The sequence below is a fragment of the Pipra filicauda genome, unplaced genomic scaffold, assembly GCF_003945595.2.
Source record: "Pipra filicauda isolate LSUMZ 115617 unplaced genomic scaffold, ASM394559v2 scaffold135_size2527700_pilon, whole genome shotgun sequence".
In the NCBI taxonomy this organism is placed as follows: Eukaryota; Metazoa; Chordata; class Aves; order Passeriformes; family Pipridae; genus Pipra; species Pipra filicauda.
The window spans coordinates 1840295-1860959 of NW_024103829.1; the positions used below are offsets into that span (position 1 = coordinate 1840295).

General features: G+C 35.5%; 1 protein-coding gene across 1 annotated transcript in view; it reads left to right on the plus strand.

The window, feature by feature from the left end:
• Positions 1 to 20665, plus strand: part of DPYD (dihydropyrimidine dehydrogenase) — a 338238-nt gene that overhangs the window by 30271 nt on the left and 287302 nt on the right. The window contains exon 3 of the mRNA XM_027740750.2: positions 16321 to 16403. Coding sequence (XP_027596551.1) covers positions 16321 to 16403 — 83 coding nt within the window. The remainder of the gene's footprint in view (positions 1 to 16320; positions 16404 to 20665) is intronic.

Consider the following 20665-nt stretch of genomic DNA (forward strand, 5'->3'; position numbering starts at 1 on the left):
TGTGTTCCATGACAGTTATTGATGAGTTCACCCATCCTCTTAAAGATAGAAAATAAGATTGATTTAACATTGTTTTTACATGCCCATGTTGGCGCTTTTTATATCATATGATTTTTAATAGATGTGCTCAATTCCCCCTGCCAAGGGATGTGACTGATATTTTTACTCCTTTTTTTTTTTTTTTTTTTTTTTTTTTTTTTTTTTTTTTTTTTTTTTTTTTTTTTTTTTTTTTTTTTTTTTTTTCCCCATAAAGGGAAGCATTAAGTCTAACTCTTCTGACCTTTGGGAACCACAAGCCTTCAGAGTCTTTGGGTGCAATTGATAATGGTGTGTGCATTGCTTCAGTTAGTTCCTTGATGACTTAGTGATATATGAGCTGCATTCGTCTGATTAAAAAAATAAATTTCCAAACCTCTTTTTTCCATGCTCAAGCCTGCAATCCCATATTCTTGCTAAAAATAATTTTTTTTAGTTGTTGTTATGGCTATACCATGCTATCTTCACAAAAAGAGCAGGGAGAGCTGTTGACTCTGCATCACTTGCTATTTGCTCTGCTGTACATAACCTGTACTTCTTTATTTTCTTCTTACTTCTCATGTATATAGTACCATTTTCATGCTATTTTTTATAATTTTTTCCTCTTCCTTGCTAATTGAAATTTACATAGCTTTCTGATTTTATTCTGCAGTGTTTGTGTGGTCCAATTATACTTAAAAATTTATCTTCTTAGGTGTGTGTCATAGTTTCCCTGCTTTTATGATTTTGATTTCCAGGCCATGGGGAGAGACATGGTATGATCATAAAGGTCTGTTAAGAGCGTTGTTTTGGGGGTGGTGGTGGTGTGTGTTTTTTTGGGTTTTGTTTGTTTTATTTTTATTTGCTTTGCTCAGGAAGTTTGCCTTTGTGAATTTCTGTCAGGTTTGCCCTCTCTCCTGCTTTCCTTTGTGATCAGTATAACTCTCAGGAGACATACCAGAATGATCCCTGACTATTGAAGTTATATTTTCTGAAGTTCACCATCCTCATTCTGTTACCCTCACCACTTTCTGTACCTGGAATTGATTGTAATCTATTACACAGGTAAATCGTTGATAGTAAGACACTTTGACTTTTTATATGCAACCTGGAAAACCACAGATCCTAATAATGATAAGGTGCAGGTATTGTTTGATGTGATAACTGACAAACTTTGTTAGTAGCAGTCATTTAATCCGAAACACTAGGTTAGAATTTTAAACACTATCATCTCTTACTGATTCTGGTATCAATCTGAATGGACTTTAGTCTTAAATTTAGCAAATGATGAAGTCATATAATAAACACTACAGTGTTCATCAATCTTTTTTTTTTTTTCTTTTCAGTTAGTCCAGTATAAATTCTCTAGAAGAATTGCCAAAATTTATTTTTTGATTTTCTAAGACAAAGTCAGAAGTTAAGAAAACTATTTAGATCTCTGAACTGAACTAAATAGGTCAAGGACACTAATTTTGACAGATTCTTATTAATTGAAATGTACAAAAGTTATTTGGAATTTGCATCGCAATTTGTAAAGAAGAGTTTCAGGCTGAACTGGAAAACAACTTCAAAAAGAATATTAATACTGAGGATTACCCATAAGGAGTTGAAAAAAATGAGATTGATGGGCAAAGCAAGAAATAGACGAAAAAATGAGAACTTTCAAAAGTCAAGTTGAGTCACTCTGGGTGAAAGAAATTAAAACAAATAGTAAAAGGTTATTCAGCTATATAAAACAAATAGAAGATTCTTAAGCTATCTAAACTAAAAGAAATAAAAGGACAAGGAAACATCCTAGGTATTATCTGAAGTCTTTGTAAATTGTTGTCCTAGTTTTGGTAAAATGGAAATAATACAAGAGGGGGCTAATGGGCAGACAAGTGCAGAAATGGAAATTACCTCAGACAGGCCATAAAGAAAACCTAGAGTGTTTCATCTTTGAAGTCAAAGGGACACAGCAATGTCCATAAAAGTATCACAGAAAAAGTGACATGTGAAATTACAAGCTTTGGAGTAGAGCAAGCTGTGTGTTATGGTACTTGATTAAAGAATAGCCAATGCAGTTTCTGGATGTTTAAAGATGGAGAGTTGATAGGCAACTATCACTCTGTCAGTCCCGTATCAGCTGTGTGCAAAACTTAGACAACAGATTTTGAAGCAGAGATTTATTAACTGCATTAAGGTAAATCTAAGATAGAATAAGACATATTGGGCTTTATTGTTAGGGATAAATCATGACACACTGACAAGGGTTTTTATTGTTGCCAATTAATAATGAAGTGTCATCTGCTTAGATTAGAATAGTAACATGGATAAGGGACTGACTAGAGAGGAAATGAGAGTGAGTAGTGGTTAAAAAAGAGCTGCTGGGCTTTTAGCAGAGCTTGTTGAAGGATCAGTCTTCAGATTCATAGCATTTAATATTTTCATTAATGAGCTTGACATAAATATTAGGAACATGTTACAAGAAAGTCGACAGGCACTGTCAATACAGAAGGAACTAGAACATCATAAAGAACTGTGTGACACTGAAGTTTAGAATAAAAAAGATAAGAATAAATTTAATAGTGCAATTAGGAGGCTGTACAGCCAAGGGCTGAAGATGAGAATGACTAGGAGCCTAATGGTTGGAATTAAGCAAGAAGATGATTTAGAAATACCAGCTGATCAGAGGATGATGGTTCCATCAAATGGATGAGAAAATCTGAATGCAAACTGAATGTGAAAGCAAGAGATTAACTCTGATCATCCAAGTTGTCACTTTGAGTCTCCTATATGCTTTAGTGGTTTGGACCGTAGGGATCTGACTTGGCATGTTCAGGTATTTGACTCTTTGTGCCGATTGTTACCTGTTAAAAAGGGAATATTCATAGTATGTAGAGTAAATTGCTTTTAAATCACTTCAGATACATAGTGATGAATGTCATTGAAATGTTCATTGGGAAAAATAGTTCTGCTTTCGAGTCAGGTTTCCAATAGTGACTAGTAAATAAGGCTACACACTAAGCACAAATGTTGAAGAGCTAATGATTAGGTGAGCCCTCTCTGTTCTGTATTCTAAGCCGTGAAGCACATTAGTGTAAAATAGCCTCTGATCATATAATTAAAACTGGTTTAGCTGCATATGTGTGAAGGAGCCAAATCAAGTGTTGAAACAGCAAACCTTTTCTAGGCATTTTTGAGGAGTTTGTGCTTGACTGTGCAATGTCTGTGGTTTTTTTATGGCGGTCTGTTACGATCTATGGGTTCTGTTCTCCAACCAACTTTACGTACCTTACTTCAGCCTTTAATTTTTACAAACATTACTGTGGGAATGAAGTCAATTAATTGTGTACCTGAATATTAGTTTCTGTCCTGTGTTTATCTGTGTGGATCATTTGCAGCCTGACTTTACTAAGTAATAAGTTGTAGCTGATAGATGTAGACACGGAGGCTGTTAAATATCTTTTTAAGATATGTGCTCTAATGTACTTTCTTTTCACTTACTACTGTTATTCTGCTATGCAGACAGCAAATTGCTTTGAGGCTGATTTATCTATATAAAAAATTTCCAAGCAATAACACTGATTTTTGATGCCCTTCAGAAATAAAGATGTTAATGGAGCATTTTCTCCATTTTGTATGGCTGCATCACAGGTTGGTCCTTACCTAAATTATGTAATTATCTTTTGTTTTAGCATTTCTAGTTCTTGACTCCTCTTCCAGGACTCCTGATATCCTTAAAGTTTTAGTCTCTTGCATAACCATCATTTCCATCCATTTGAGAGTTTTCTTTCTCTGAAGCTGCCATTGGTTGTTGAAAGTAATCTTTCACTGCTGTGGAACAAAAAAAGGACTGTTAGGGAAACTGCTTTAGTATCTATCATTTGAAACTCAACCTGGCTAATGCTGAATCATCAATACTTTGTAAAGTATGGACTTAATGCACATTTGTTTCTAACTTTTGTAGAATGAGCCCAGCAAACTTGTTTTAAGAAAAAGCGTGAGGGGGGGAAGCTTCAATTCACTTTCACTTCTGTCGCATCTGAAATAATTAGAAATAATAGATATTGACAGTCTTTTAAGACTGGATCTATAAGTTTTGGGGACAAACTTCACAAGATGGTGAAGGGCCTTGAGGGGAAGCCATGTAGGCAGTGGCCAAGGTCACTGTGTCTGTTCAGCCTGGAGGAGACTGAGGGGAGACCTCATTGCAGTTACAACTTCCTTGTGAAGGGAAGAGGAGGGGCAGGCACTGATCTCTTCTCTGTGGTGACCAGTGACAGGACTTGAGGGAATGGCCTGATATTGTGTCAGAGGAGGTTTAGGTTGGATATTAGGAAAAGGTTCTTCACCCAGAGGGTGGTTGGGCGCTGAACAGGCCCCTCAGGGAAGTGGTCACAGCACCAAGCCTGACAGAGTTCGAGAAGTGTTTGGATGATTCTCTCAGGCACCTGATGTGACTCTTGAGGATGGTCCTGTGCAGGGCTAAGGGTTAGACTCGATGATTCCCATGGGTCCCTTCCAACTCAGCATATTCTGTGATTGTTTTATAATTCCACTGCATTTTTGGCAATGCTTGGACCGTTTTTCCTACCCTATACAATCTGGAGGCTACCTGCTGTCTTTTCTTTAGTGTAAAGCTAAAGTGTAAAGATGAAAGCAAATGAATCTCAGCCAGTAATGCATACAAGTAACTATTTAAGAGTTGGTTGAATTTAACATAAATTTTAATTGCATAAGAAATCGTATTTCCTTTCTGTTTCTCAAAGATTGTAACAGTAGTAGTATTAATGAACAGCAATAACATGTAAGTTCTGTGTGTTTTATAGAGTACGTGAGAGACAAGAGGGCAGTGTACATCACAGTATGTGGCCACTTCTTGTGCTGGAAGAGTAGTCCTGTTGTTGATGCTTTCTCTGGAGTTTTTCTTTCTCATTTATGTTTTCCTTTGCATTTATTTTTCAGTGAATGGACAAACAGTGCGAGAAGGATCTTGCATATATTTGTAGCAGTAAGTCTGAAAAGCTCTGTTGCCACCAGGGCTCTAGAAAAGCTGTGGAGAGGTACAGGGTGTTGCTAGGCAACACTGCATGGCCACAGATAGTATTCTTCTTTAAGTTATTTATTCTTCAGTTTGAGTGTGTCCTGCTTGGAGCCATTTGGGTAATAGTTAAGCTAGCACATAGAAATCAGAGAGCTTGCAGGAGTGGAATAAAGGAATGCAATATAAAAATATAAGAAAGGAAAAGCCATGACACATAATGAAACAGACCAAGAGACGTAAAATAATTAGTAAGGACTAGGGGAAAGAAAGTAAACAAGCACGAGGAAACAGAGCAGGAGAGGAAAAAAACCCCAAATTATGGGGAAAAAAAAAAGATAGGGCACTATTGAAGAAAAATTAAAAATTGAAAACTCAAACAGTGTATACACAAGGGAAACAGGGAAACTGCTGCATAAGAATAAGAATTAAAAATCAGAGATAAAAATTGCTTCAAGAGGAAAAGGGAGAAATTCGGTAATTGTGTTAAAAGAATAATGACTTTTGTTTCTTTTTGATTTGCATCATCCTATTCTTTCTTATTGCTCTATTTGCACATATACAATAGTAGTAGTGACGCTCGGAGCTTGGGACTGATTACTAAATGCAATATGTTTTCTAGAGAGGAAAAATAATTTAAAGTAGGAGTTTCAGTGTTATTTAGAAATGATTCAGAAATGGTTCAGTTTAGAAATTATTCAGTGTGCCTGTTTGAAAATAGCCTTTTCAAAATTAGGTTATTGCGTTTTATTGAAAAACATGGGGGTGATTATCCTAAAGGTACTAGGTTAAGCTCTGATTGTACGGAGGGAGTGGAATGTTCATACTCTCCACGTTAAGCAGGGGCAGGTCTCTCCTGTGCAGTGTTCTGGGAACTAAAAGCCCTTCACTCGAGATAGTTGGAGCCATTTATAGGCTTGAGTAGCATAGCCATGTGAGGAAAATGCTGTGACAGAGCCAGCCCAGCTGACAGACTCATGTTATTAGCTCAGCAACTGTGCTACCTAGCCCAAATGTCTTGAGCACTGTTTGTGGGACATGAAGAGTGCTAAGCCAAACTCAGAACAAGGAGCCTTGCATCACACTCCTCTTCTGGTGAATCTTGGGTCCTCCATATGTCCCTGGTTGCTTGGGAATTGCTGGGAAGGTGCTTGCCTAGTGCTTTGGGGCATGCTTGTATTGTTCACCTCACCTTGAATACGGCAATTTTCAAGAGACTGACAAGAAGGGGAATACAGTAGTATGAGCTCTCTGAGGACAGGCCAGAAGGTTTTGGGAGAAGAAAGCTATTCAGATTGACACATGAAAGCTTCCGAAGGAGTAAAAACCTTACAAAGAAGACAGTAAATGGGACACAGAGCTAGAAGAGTGCATAGTGCCACACTGGGGTATTGGGTAGTTAGATGCTCTTCTCTCTAACATGGTAAATGGAACCGAGACCTGAGGCAATATATTTATCCTGATGTTGTTTTCAAGCTACAGTGAATAAACAAGCATTGCAGCAGCATCCTCCTAATGCTCTTTTGCATGCCCTGCTAAAAAAATGTAGCTATACGTTCATTTCTGTGTATAGGAAAGTTCTTGTTCACAAAATTTCTTAGAAAAAATAAATCAATACCATTTATTTCCTAAATTTCTGTTGGAAGATACTAAAACTTGTTTAACATGTATGATATTTTATTCAAAGAAGATTACACTTATTTGAGCAGTTTTCCCTAGTTTTTAGTTATCCCCGTGTGTCTGTAAATAGATGACACAACAGATGGTGATAACTTCATAGGATCTGCAACCATTGTAATAGCCCCATACCTCTGATTTTATGAATATTTTTTTTGAGAGAAAAAGTATTTTAAGTATTTGTACTGTCCTACTTTGTTGTTCCACACCTACACCGTCCCCACCAAGGCTTGACTTTCCACCTTCTTAGCAATAAGCTTTCATTTAACTAACTTGGCTTGATGCATGATATTTCCAAATATGTGGTAGTGTTGACTCTTAAACAGTGTTGTGGTTCTTTCTGCATTCTTATTCATGCTTTCCCATATAGCTTTTTTTTTTTGCGCTTCCATTTATTTCCTCTGACTCTGTATATATTACAGAATCTGAGGTCCCTGTCTTACTGTAGCTGTTGCAATAAGGTATGAGATACCAGTCAGTGCTAAGCACAGTAAAGAATGCATATAAATATAGTAGTCTTTTCACAATTTTTTTACCTACAGTGTTTAGTGGGTAAAGCAAAATCTGCCTATGCAAGCAAAGTGAGAAATTCATTCAATGCTTCTCATGGGCAGGCAAGCGTTCTGCCATGTGCAGGAAAGCATGGCTCCATCATGCATAACAGTGACCCGGGAGGACGAACACCATCACAGAATCATTAAAGTTGGAAAAGACCTCCAAGATCATCAGGTCCAACCTTTGACTAAATACCACCATGCTCACTAAACCATATATAGCAAAGTGTAATCACTCCAAAGCTCCCTCCTCCTTCTTCCCCCGGCTTTATGTGCTGAGCATGACTCCATATGGTGTGGGATATCCCTTGGGTCAGTTGGGGCCAGCTGTCCCAGCTCTGTCCCCTCCCAGCTCCTTGTGTACCCCCAGCCTTCTCACTTGGAATCCTGACTCTGCATAAGCACTGCTCAGCAGTAACTAAAACATCCTTGTGTTACCAGCAATGTTTTCAGCACAAATCCAAAACACAGCCCCATGCTATGAAGAAAATTAACTCTACCCCACCCAAAACCAGTGTTTTGTGAAAGAACCATATTCAGAACCATGAGAAAAAGCTAAAGCAGATTAGGTTCTGCAGAATTGGTTGGGAAAATTGTATCCTTTTTTTTTTTTTTTTTTTTTTTTTTTTTAAATATTGAGGCAACCACAGGGAGCTGTAGTGCATGATGAACACAGGACAATGAAAGAAAATGTTTTGTTGTGGCCTGTCTGAAATACTGTTGTTGGAGAATAAAATGTGCCATGTAAGAGATGAGAGGTGGCATCTTGGGCTGAGGAAGCAAGTCTGCTACAGGTAATTTGCTTTTATTCTGCCATGTAGGGCTGGACCATACTGTTTCATGGTGGTGTTTAAGCATTTTATTTTAACTTTAATTTCTGAAAAACTTGTATATTTAATAATTCTTTAGCTATGCATGAAAAATAAGAGGCATCCTGTAAGTTAGTACTCTAAAATATGTGGAGTTAATTCTTTAATGTCTTGGTCATTTGGTTTCTGAAAGAGCAGGGGCTTTTGGGTATGTGTTTTTCCTTATGCTCTTTGTTGAAGGTCAAGAACATAATCTGTTTCTTAAGAGTGCAGTTCTACCTACATTTTAAAGATTCTTCCTTTTTTTCCCAGGTTATGAGCTCTGTAAATGTTAATTCTCAATATGAATCTGGTCTTTACCTGCATAGTCTCATTTTATTTAATCTCAATGAGTTAAGGGAATATTTGCTTAAGCAGAGTAAAGAATCCCAAGGGAGAAGCAAGCAATGTTGAGGTATGGGAAAGTAATGGGAGGGGAAGGGAGTATAGCATTTGGGATGTTTTTTTTTCTTAGTAGTCATTGATTGTATTTTCACTATCAAGTGGAAATGGCATATTTATAAAAGAATTACATTGTAAATTACATTATATTAAGAATACTGGAGAACTGGAGTATTCAACCACAAAGAATGGGTCCCAGACAGGATCTTAAACTTCTGTAAAGGCTCTCATGTTGTGCTTAGGCTCTCCAATAGGAGAAAAACAGGACTACAGCCACATTAAAAAAGAAACAGTATTTAGATTAAGTTTGTCATATTCTAAGAGATGTGTATTGTTCCCTGCTACAGACCCCTATCCTGTACAGGGAAGCAGTCTTACAAGTGTCCCTTCAGGTGCAGAGGGACCGATAGCTTGTTGCCAAGTCCTCCTATTCATCTGCTCATCGAGTTTAACATTTGTTCTAGGAAGAAAAAGAAAAATGTGAGAGAGGCAAAGGTTTTCCTTCTCCCCCCCCCCCCACAGTTTTTTCTGTCTTTTAAAGCTGAGTCACAAGAGAAGGAGCATTATAAATAGTCCTGCCTGGTAGTATCACCTGTATTCTCTGCACCTTTATTATTTCCAGCTGTACCTCTCGTTTCTTGCATATCTCTTATAGCTTTTTATTCTTTTGAGTTCTTTGGTCTACTATTCTTTGTGTTGCATGCTTGGGCCTTTCAGAATGTCTTTTCTTATCCTCCCTGTATCACTACTATCTGATGTGTTATCCATTGCCAAAACACGTGGTGTCTGCATCTGCTCTGACAACAGCAGGTTGAATGCAAGCAAGATACCATACCCTTATGTGAACATGAAGGCTGTGATAAATTTGCCACTTGAAATTTGTGCGTGAAACAGCATGAAAAGGAAGTTAGCAGAATGCCATCTCAGACTGGAACATCTTTCGCAGCCCCAGTAAAATTGCAAACTAAAGTCTTAAGTATGTTTAATAAGTAATTAACTTCTACATGATTACCTGTCTTTAAGGATTAAATGCACCATATTGGAAAAAGTTTAAAAAATCAAAAATTGTCTGCTTTCACTTCAGAATTTCCAGTTACATTGACAGTATTTCTGGTAATTAATACCAAAACACCACGCTTGCAGTTTCAGAAAATAGCACGTGCATCAGTTTCCTGGTATCAATCCTGCATTAGCAATATATTCCTGTTTTTAGAGAAAATGTGATACTTGCTTTTGAGTTTATACATGCACTAATTTTAGTGCCTTATAATGATGTACCTCTAAAAAAACCCTGAGAAGATTAACATGGTTATGCTAATTAGGCATTGATTACAGCCTGCCACAATTCTATTTAATGCTTTTTATATTGTTTTTTATTTGATTACCAACACTTAGGCTGGTTTTCTCTTGGGATTCTGCTATTTTTAATGTACTAATATCTATATTTTTCTAAAAGCTTGTCTGGCCAATATGGCTGTATCACATAATGAAAAGAATTTTATAACAAATGTTCATGTATTATGAATGACATGCTGTCAAATGTTATGTAAATACCTGAGGACTCAATATACTTTCTACAGATGTTAGGAATATGTATGTATTTTAAAAAAATACCTATTTTTCCTTTGTGAACAGCTGGTCGGTTAGCAGTTTTAAGCTGCTCTTCCCCCTTGTTTGGAATAAGAACCCCTTGAGAATGAGTCATAGCAAATAGGAAGACAGAATTTACTAAGCAGATATTGTGAAGATCGTAAGAGGTTACAGATATGATCAAACAATCTTTTTACTTGTTTAGCTTTTAAGAATACTCTTAGATAAAACCCTTTGGCATATGGCATCAGGTTTTTTTACTTTCTCAATATGAAGACAGTTTAAAGGGGCTTCCTGTCTTCAATACAGCTATTGGCTACTGAATTGCATTAGAATAAATGCAATATATGTAAGTCGTTTTGCCCTATAGCAGATGGGTGTTTAAGTCTGTGAGAGAAGATCAATGGAACCATTTAGTTTTTTGTGTTGTTTCAGTGTAGAAAGGCAGTCTGTTCCAAATCAAGAGAGGAGTCTGCTAAGAATATTTAGGTTTCATTGGAATAAAACACAGTATTATATAAGTTCACAACAGAAGAAGTAGATGTGCTATTCGAAATTCATAACACTTGACTATTAGTCTGTTTTTAATATTTTTCTTTGGCATGTAATCCTGTTTAATTAGATTCTACTTGCTTTGTTGTTTCAAGATTCTGTAAACTGGAGTCTTATATACCAGCTGCTAAAGCAGGAGTTACTGTCTAAATGATATTCACAATGAGTATTTGGAAGGTTTACAATTATACCCTTGCTAATAAATTGTGCTATTTTCCCCAACAGTTTTAAGCGCTAATCTTCAGAAGGCATTTTAAAATTAGCTAAAATTCTGTCAAGAGATTTACAAAAATTGTTAGCATGAAGATAATTATGTCACAGTCCTTGGACTCCATCTCTGATTGTGTGCATAAATCAGAAAATGTCAGCTGTGTTTTCCCTTAATAATTATCCTTGCAGCAATATATTACAGTGTATATTACTATTATAACGTTGCTTTAGGTTTATAAAACACAAGTTAGTTATTTCTGAAGTTTTCTGCTGATGAAATAATTCACATTTCTAGAATAAGTGATTATTTATATTACCATTTTATATATATCAATGAGATCAGTTTGGAAATCAGCTTTCTACAATTTTTTAAACAGTCCCCTGAAGTAGTCAACTTTTTTGTTACAACTTTGTTAAAGGAGATCACTTCTACAGTATGGCCAACATTTTCAAAAGAGCTAGCTAATGTGGTGGCACGTGTGGCACTTGAAGTTTTAAGGCATTTTTGGACCAAAATTTGAGAATCTTCTTATTGAATCTGTACAGGATGTAGGTATTTACAGTAGATTCTGTAGGTCCTCAAAGGTTTTGGTAATCTGTTGTTGGAACCTTCCTCCTTAAGCATAACTAATTGAAATATTACAGTCAGCTAGTAAATACTTCAGAATTTGGACCAGGTTGTCTCATTTTTAGGACTCAGAAATCTAGGTACAAATAGATTTAATAAATTAATTTAATAAATTAAATTTAGCTGCATAAACTGTAGAAAATAAGGGCACAGCGTACTCTGTAGGAACATTTTAATGAATTATAAAGGGGAAAACCAAAGAAAAATTAATTTTTTTTGGCATTAGCAGTAATAGTAAATACGAACTGATTAGGTGAGAGCTGTTCTGCTTTCAATTGCTGTGCATTCCTTATGTTTAATACACAGAATGTTTGACACTAGAAATGTGAGATTTACTCAAGCTTTCTAAGAAAATTTCCTAAACCCATGTGGAAGTGATGAATTCCAAGAATTCGGCAATCCTACTTACCTTAAAAACCTCTTTCACAGAAGAGAGATGGTATTTTAAGTAAGGCTTTTAATTTGGCAGTGTATCAACTAGGATAAGAGATCTATCTCCTCAACTTCAGTGATGCAGGCTGCCTTAGGATAGGTCTTACACTGTTGTCAGTGCTAAAGATTTTATTTCTCAGCTATCTCAAAATGTGTGCAGAGACATTATCGATAATATAATAAGTTTGAAAGTCTTATGTGAAGTATTTCAGGATAGAGTTAAAGTAGCAGGATATGGCTTAGTGTGATCCCACTCTCGTTTGTGTGGATGGAAGATTTAAGGTTGATTTCAATGGAGGTGGGGTCATATTTAGCCCTACTGTATCACAGAATTGGCAAGTTTGAGTTATGGTCTTCTCAGAACTCTGACTCTTATGCCTGTCATGGCAGAGCAGAGGCAGCAATGCTTTTGTGATTTAGGGAGATCCTCGGTGGTCACACCAGGCAATAGAATGTCGTTGATTTCTGAGCTGCTTCTGCAAAGTTCTACGTTTCATCCGAGAGGCCAAATAAAGAATTGCTTTTCAAATAACTGAGTCAACAAAGAGGGCTTTTCCTGCAAAGACTAAATCCTATACAAGAAAGCTAAGCTGATGAATGTGTAGAGAGAGGTTTTAAAAATACAACTTTACTTTTGCCAGAATCCTAGGTTTTTATTTAAAACTAGAGGGATTCTTTATTTATATTTTCCAGTTACTTGAGCTAGGTTGTTACTTCAACCAGTGTCTCAGAGTACTTGGACTTGGTAGTTAACTTTGCGTAGACTGTTAAATATTACTATAAAGTTTGTCATAATGTTATTAATATTATTACTTACAATAACTGAAAATACAGATTTGTGAGCACAGTTTTTGCTCCCAAAGCTTGTAGTTTATTTTATTAACAAGAATAAATTGTAACAGGAAAAAAAGGCATATTTTTGTGGACATGGGAGGAAAAGCTTTTCAGTTTGTTCATTAATCTTCCTTCTTCCTCATCTTCATACACTCATTATCTTTGTCTTATTTCTTCACAGATAGTTGTGAATACCCAGTCTACATCTCCAGTTTTAACTAATTGTCATACAAAATCTCACATTATAAATAAGCCATTTATTATATTTATTTATTTATATATAAAATATCTCCCCCCACTCTTGCTTTTTGTTACATTTAAAAAAGTCTAAGTCTTTATGGTATATTCCTTTAAGAAGCAGTATTTAGACTTTTGTGGCTTTTTTACATGTAATGGTAGTTTGACTTATGATGACGATGTCCCTGATCATAACTCTATGCTGATTTTTCCTCCTGGACTTCTCAAAGGTGATATTTACTGTAATATCATAAGTACTATAGATCTGCCAATAGTGATAACATGTAGAGTGCTATGTAATTATTGAATCATGGAGTTAAAACTTCTAGACTTTATACCCACAAAAAATCACTTGGCAGTGAGCCACCAGAAGTAATTTTTTCATTGCTTGTGTTTTGATTTTTTTGCTTTAGCTGCTGCCCAAAATGAAACAGCTTGGAGTTTAATTGTTCATTATACTTAAATGTGTGAAGTACTATGGACCAAATCATACTGCTCTGTGCAAGATGTTTATAAATATGAATTATTTGGTAGCGTGGATAATAGAATGATCTCCATTTTTGCTACTGATTTAGTACTTAAGAATGTAAAGCTCACCTTGGTCATGGTCAACCAAAGTTTCATCATTTCCCAGACGTTCTTTGGAGTATTCTCATGCTTACAAGTTCATTCATGTTCTTACAAAATGAGATGCTTTCAGATGATCTGCAAGCAAAGCATGCGAGCTGGTACTCAGACACATGAAGTGCCATCTATACACCTGTAGCTATGCTTATATTTGGTATTTCAGACACCCTTTTCTCTTTCCTCTGAGAGGATCAAGCATACTTGGATGACTGGAAAAGCAGTAGGTATGATCAACACTTGCTTACTTGCCTGTTCAGTGTGTATGCACTAACTGATGATATAGCCCTATGAGGTTGTCTTCCTTCGTGAGTTTGTTTCTGGGTCAGTTTTTAGTTCAGTTTTTCCTAATAATTCTATGATTTGCTGTCCAGCTGTTGTACCTTGCATGAGAGTTATTAGGCTGAAAGTATTTGAGAAAGATAATGTCCAGAAACAGTTCTCAGAAATGGTAGAAGTCAGTTCATTTTTCTTGGCAAATGAATTGGTACAACATCTATTATTCAAGTCTTTTTTTCTTTTTTTTGTTCTGGTCTATCCAGTTTTGCATTGGGTGCATAGTTGAGGTTGAGTATTTGTGTGTGTAAGGCTACATGATCACAGCATTTTCTTTAGATATGGTCCACTTTTGTTGCTCTTCAGCTGATTAACACAGTATGATATGTACAGACAGAGAAGAAATACAAACTGAACTTACTCATTTCAGCATTTTCCACATGTACAGGATCACTTATTTTAGCTTGTGCAATATAGAGAAGATTTAGTGGTGTTTGATAAAAATCCATGTGATCATCTGTCATTTCTACATGCCTTATATCACAAGGTCAAGAGAAAGGAATTGTGTGATTCTCAGATTTTCTGAACCTGTCCTGAGGTGCTGGTGACACGGGATTGTTAAAACATGGGCTTTTCTCTTTTGGCACTTGGAGCAATATTCCAAGTTTCCAACAATATTATGTTTCCTCTGGCCCGTTTTCCTGGAGGATGGGAGATCTAATTTTGCTTGCACAGATATTTTCAGCCTAGTACTGATGAATCAAGAATTCTTCATTAATTAGTATTGTTGATTTGGATTTCTTTTATGTATTTTAAGTGACTGACCTGCCTATATGTGCTTGGAGCTGAAGGTCAATATATGCTGATCTAAATAATGGAATACTTCATTGTAGAGCTTCCCTGTCTTTCTTGTGCAATCCCTTTGAGTTTTGGAGTAGGATTTTGCAATACAAAGGACAACTGTTTGTAATATAAACAAAGAAAAAATATCACATTAACTGTGGGATAAGATTTACTGCTACATGCATAGCTTTTAAAAAGGAGAAAAAAGAAAAAGATGTCAAAAGATGAAAGTATGTGTAGCTTTGTTGATTTTTTTCTGCTCAGAAATGTATTTTTAAAGTATTAAAACTTTGTATTAAAAAGTCTGTAATCTTATTTAAAAATAATGATGATTTAAATGTTAATTGGACAAGCTAAAATATCTTGCTAGGTCATTTGTAAGTATCTAATAATTTCTTTCTCAGTAATGCTTTTGTGGCCTCAAATATAATGTAATTATAAAAATGAAGAATCAATACACAAAAGAAATAACAATAGGTAACTTTTATTGTATTTACTATAACTATTTTTAAGATGCGGTCTTCAAAATTAATTCAGATATTAAAAATAGTGAAAGCAATATGACCAAATAATAGTGCACATAATTTCTTTAAAGGTGCTGCATATAGAACATGACAATACTGTCTTCAAGATTGTTAGCAGTAGTAACTGTTCTGCTTGCAACTTGTGTGTCTATTACACCCATATGGCAAAATTATGCCTCCCAGAGGTAACTTTTGGTATTGGAGAAAGTTGCTGTGGAGAAAGGGGTAACCTAAAAGCCTCCTGTATTGATGGATCCTCAAGAGAAAATAAAAATCTTATGGAAGATGCAGATAATCAGAGAATTCTTGTTTGCTGGTATTTCACACTCACTTTACACAGATAAAAATTTCTGTACTCCCCGGCATCTTGTTAATCAATTTTACTGTCTTTCTGACAGCGGAAGAAAAGGATCAGGGCTATGCAGTAATGGAACCAGTCACACGTTTAGTAGTAATTTACAGAATATAGCAAAGTTTTGTTTCATTTATTGTCACAAAGTTGTTGGCTTCGTATTATTTTTAGAAATAGAGAGCTCTAATATGGAAAAACATAAAGGTTGAGTTGTCTATAAACCATCAATCTTTTCAGTTTCTGTTATGTTTTAAAAAATTTAATTAAATAGGAATTAAATATGACTGGTTTGTTCCAACAACATTGCCTGTTTTATTGGGACAACGTTTATAACTTCCATTATAATTCTAAAATGCTCGTTTAGGTTTCTGTTCTCATCTCTATGTGTACAGTATTGTTGTAGCCTTGCACACAGATAAAGGAAAAATTTTTTTTCAGAGAAGAAAAAAGTAAAAATTCTGTAAATTTTATTATAGAACATTTATAAGATGATTTCCATGACAACCACATATAATATTCATGTTTACTTTATTTCTGAGTTCTCAATGTCTTCTTAATGACTCCCATGTAATTAAAACAGAATGCATAATTTGACATAACATAATATAAATCAGTTTTGTTTGCGTGATGTTGAATACTGTTAATAAATGTACAATGAACTGTTTAAGAGCCTTACATGGATATGTCCGTTTGTTGCAGAACTGTGAGAAACTGGAAAATAATTTTGATGACATCAAGCACACGACTCTTAGTGAGCGAGGAGCACTTCGAGAAGCAATGAGGTAAGTCTGGGTCACCATAGCAACAGTCACAGATGTGGTAAAGAAAGAGTCATTCTTCATTATTGGGGGAACAAATGAGTTCATTGCCACCATTCAGCTCTATTCTCTAAGGTATTAATTTGTCAGTGGAGAGGCTTCCCTTGAGGCTGTACTTTGGTTTTGAAGCTGCATAAATGTTAAGCCTGACTGCACAGTAAAAAATGTAAATGTTTAATTTGTTATTTAAAATGCTTAAGGGGTGCCTTGCTTTATATTTATACTAAATTGTGAGTGAATGAAAATATTGTTCATCTAAATTCTGTAAGTGTTAAAGCAGTTTTACAATGGTGTTTGAACAAACCTGTGTTTGCTTTAAATTGGATTTGATTTTTATGTGTGTAGTTCCTGTGTACTCTGATTTTATCATCAGATTTACATGATTTTGGTTTTGATAATAGAATGGTAAAATCTGACTAGTCCTTTATATATTGTAGAGATGTATTTTTTTCTTAATATCCTCATATAGTTACACTTAGTACTTATTAGAGGAGGTTAAAATTAGTTAGTACATGAATCTTCTGCCATCCTTACCTGCACTGTGGAATATCTGGGTACAGGACTCCAAAGAAAATTGCCAGCTGTAGTGTCTAGAAAAGGGAATACTTACTATGCTGAAAGGTGGTGGAGTTGAATACAGATTTTCTAAAGTAACTCACTGAATAATCAGGAAGATGTTATTTATAGTATTATCTGTGAATCAGAAAATTAGAGTAACCTGTACTTTTACAGGTTTTGAAATTGGATAATAAAATGTAATGATGCAAACATAATGCTTCATTTCACTTGCCTGATATCAGAGTAAATTCTTACACTTGCACTAGGGCAGTAAAAAGTAAAAACAACAGCAAAACCCCGTGAGAATCTTCTTGGAAAACTAAATACACCTATATGCTTTGACTGTGTTTCATAATCCCTTTAAAGTTATAGACATGTGTGAATGATGTGATTTTCATGACTGATTTATGTTCATGAGGCTCTTGTCTCATGTACATGAGTGGTTTGTAAAGGTATTCTGACTTGAAATGCAACCTACCTCTTTTGAAGCTGCTCTCATTACCTACAAATGAACATTTCAACTACCAGTGTTGCAAATAACTGTAAAAATAGTGATATTCACTAGTGGTATTCACCTTTCTAATTTTGATTTTTACTTTATGCTTGCTTTGTTTCATATGTTTAGAGTTTTCTCCCTTTGTGGTCAGTCACCTGTGTATATAAATCTTTTGTGTAGTGTCAGTAAATGGAAAGTGATTTAAAATAAAGATTTGCGGAACTTTTGGCATGTGAAGCTACTTTTAGTATTTCCAACAAATCAGATTCCAGCAAAGGTTGCTACTGTCCTGGAGCAGCATTCAGGTTTGTGATGTTTTGCAATACATGACGCAGCAGAGATAATATTTTAAAAACTTAGGAGCTGACAACTCTTTGGTGATCAACACTGAATAGCAGAGGGAGCTTTGGTATTTCAAAGGTCATGTTTCTGTTACAAAGACTGTGTAGAAAATTCCTGTGATTCTTTGCTGCTCATACGATAAAAAGCACTTTACTGTCTAATAAATTTATATCCTGGCTATTTCTGGTGGTGTGCAAGCCATTCAGAGAAACAGTTATTGATTGTGAAGTGTGAGAGAGACTGTGCAGTGCTGGAATTCTCTTAATTGCAGTCAATATTATATGATTGGTTGTTTTCTTAGTTTTTTTTTTTTTTTTGATAGAGAAAATACCTGACTTACTAAATTAATACTGTTATAAAGTATGGCTTTATAATGTGCTATAGCACCACATGAAAGGTGGTAAAAAGGTTAATTTAGAGAGGTCTATGCATGTAGGTGTGCGTATTTTTCTAAATGTGTGTAAAAGACAATTTTTGCTTCAGGCTGTACAGTTCTTTCAACTGCTACATTTACTGTGTAGCTGCATTTTTTCTGCTTGGATCCCAAGATTATCTGTAGCATATGTAGTTCAAATGGTACATTTTTATAGATTAAAGTTCACTTCGCTTTCCCATAATGACAGCGGACATTGGCCCAGGTGTGGGAGGACATAGATCTGCTGACCTCACTATGAGGTACCTACCTCCTTTTGGTAAGGGACACGTGTGGAGAGAGTTGCACATTGCACAAAAGCACTAAAATCATGTGGGCATGAAAACAACCACAACGAAAAATGCTAGTTGGATAGCTAAGTGGATATATGCGGATCTCAGATGAGCCTTAGTTGAGTGGGCAGTCTGCCCAAATTCTCTCTGATTTCCCAGAGTGGTACTACTGGTCTGCCAGATGAGAAATACAATGAACATTTTTCCCCAGTGCTCCTGTTTGGAACGAGACCTTCCATTTTAACTTCATCTTTGAGAAAAATGGTCAATTTAATATGGATTTCAGTACACTTCTAGGCTAAGAGTATCACTGTGCTCTGCATAAACAAATACTAATATTCAAGAAAGGTCTTGTTCTCTTTCCAGCTCTTCAGTATTCAAATTAAGGATTACATGAAAATTATGTTTCTTGTTTATGTATATAGATGTATGCAAAATAAACTTTCTGAAGGGTTTTTAAATGATGATATAAAGCCTATGAACTTTCTCTAGTTCTACTTTACATGTTATTTTAGATTTTGAATGAGATAATGAACTGATAGTAGTTTGCCATTATTCAATTTATAGAGTGATATTGTAAGAATTTGATTTATTTGTGATTGCACATAAAATCATAAATGCATTCAATTCAGTTCATGTTTTGCTTATTTTGTTAATGTACTCTAAATGTTTTATTTATTACTATATTTTAATGTAACTGCAAAGCTGAAGTAAACAGTAAAGATACATTGATTTTTTTGAATTGGGGTTTATAAATGGACAGACTATTGCTTTACATACCTTGAATGTGTATATGATAAATTGTTTGGGTATTTTTTGTAGTAACTTGGCAGAAAAATAGCACAGAAATATACCTATAGTGTTAAGTTGCATAAGTAAGAGCATTGAGCTGTTGTTAAACAAGGCTCAATTTGTTTTTAATATATAATCACTGTGAAAAATCTGGATCCCAATCCTCAGTAAAGCTTCATCTAGAAATTTAAAAGAGCTTTTAGACTGGTTTGTCTGCTATGAGGAGATAAGTGTTTGAGGAGGAGGAAGTGGTGTAGCTAACTGTATGCTGACACTGGTAGTCTTTTCAAAGGTGGCAAAACCAGAACATGGACTGCTGCAGTAACCATTCCTCTGGATAAGCAGGGTAAAGTAGCCTCGAGGAGCCTTAAAATCAAAGAAACAACAACAAAAAAAATTACCACCACACCCCATATTATAAAGTAACTTCTAGTAGAAGTGAGGCAGAAATCCAAACCCAATTGTTAATATCAAATTAGATGAAGGTAAGGTTTAACAAGTTAATGGGTTTAAAAAGGTGAAGGAAAAATTTTAGAAAGCAACAGACAGGCAGGAAATTTTATTTTCTACTGAATCTCTTTACTCTGTTTACAGGCATCCATTGTTGTTAGCAAGAGGGAGAATCAGACTTGATGAAATTGGGAAGGGACTGTTGGAGATGATCGAGACCAGTGGTCTCCACATTTTTTTGATTGTGTAGCAGCAAAATATTTTTGAGCATACATCCCCAATATGTGTATGTTGTACATGTACCACTGTACTAATATTTTATGTGCATTATGAAACACACTCAAGAATAGAAATTCAAAAGCAAAAGATGAGATAAAAATGAAATAAAGACTATATAAATTCTTTTTTTAAATATTTGTTAATTGTACAGAAAATATTTTCTTACCACATTGACATGGATTGCCTTGTGCACTCTCTGCTTTGGACATCATTTATCTGGACCATCTTTCCTGCTTAGAGCAGGGTCAAGTATAGCAGGTTGTTCAGGGCTGCATCCAAACAGGTTTTTATATCTCCAAGGATGGGCACTTCACAGGCTCTCTAGTCAAACATCTTCACAGTAACCAACAGAAAAACTCAAACAAAAAACCCCAACAGCAACAACACCCTCCCTTTTTTTTTTTTTTTTTAAATTGTAATTCCTTATGTTTTAGGTTGTGCCTGTTGTTTCCTGCCCTTTCACTGGGCACCACTAAGAAGAGTTTAACTCTGTTGTCTTTTTTCCCTCCCATCAGGTACTTACGCATTTTGATAAGATTCCCCCCTGACTCTTCTCTGCTCGAGACTAAATGTCCCCAGCTCTCTCAGCCTCTCCTTGTGTGAC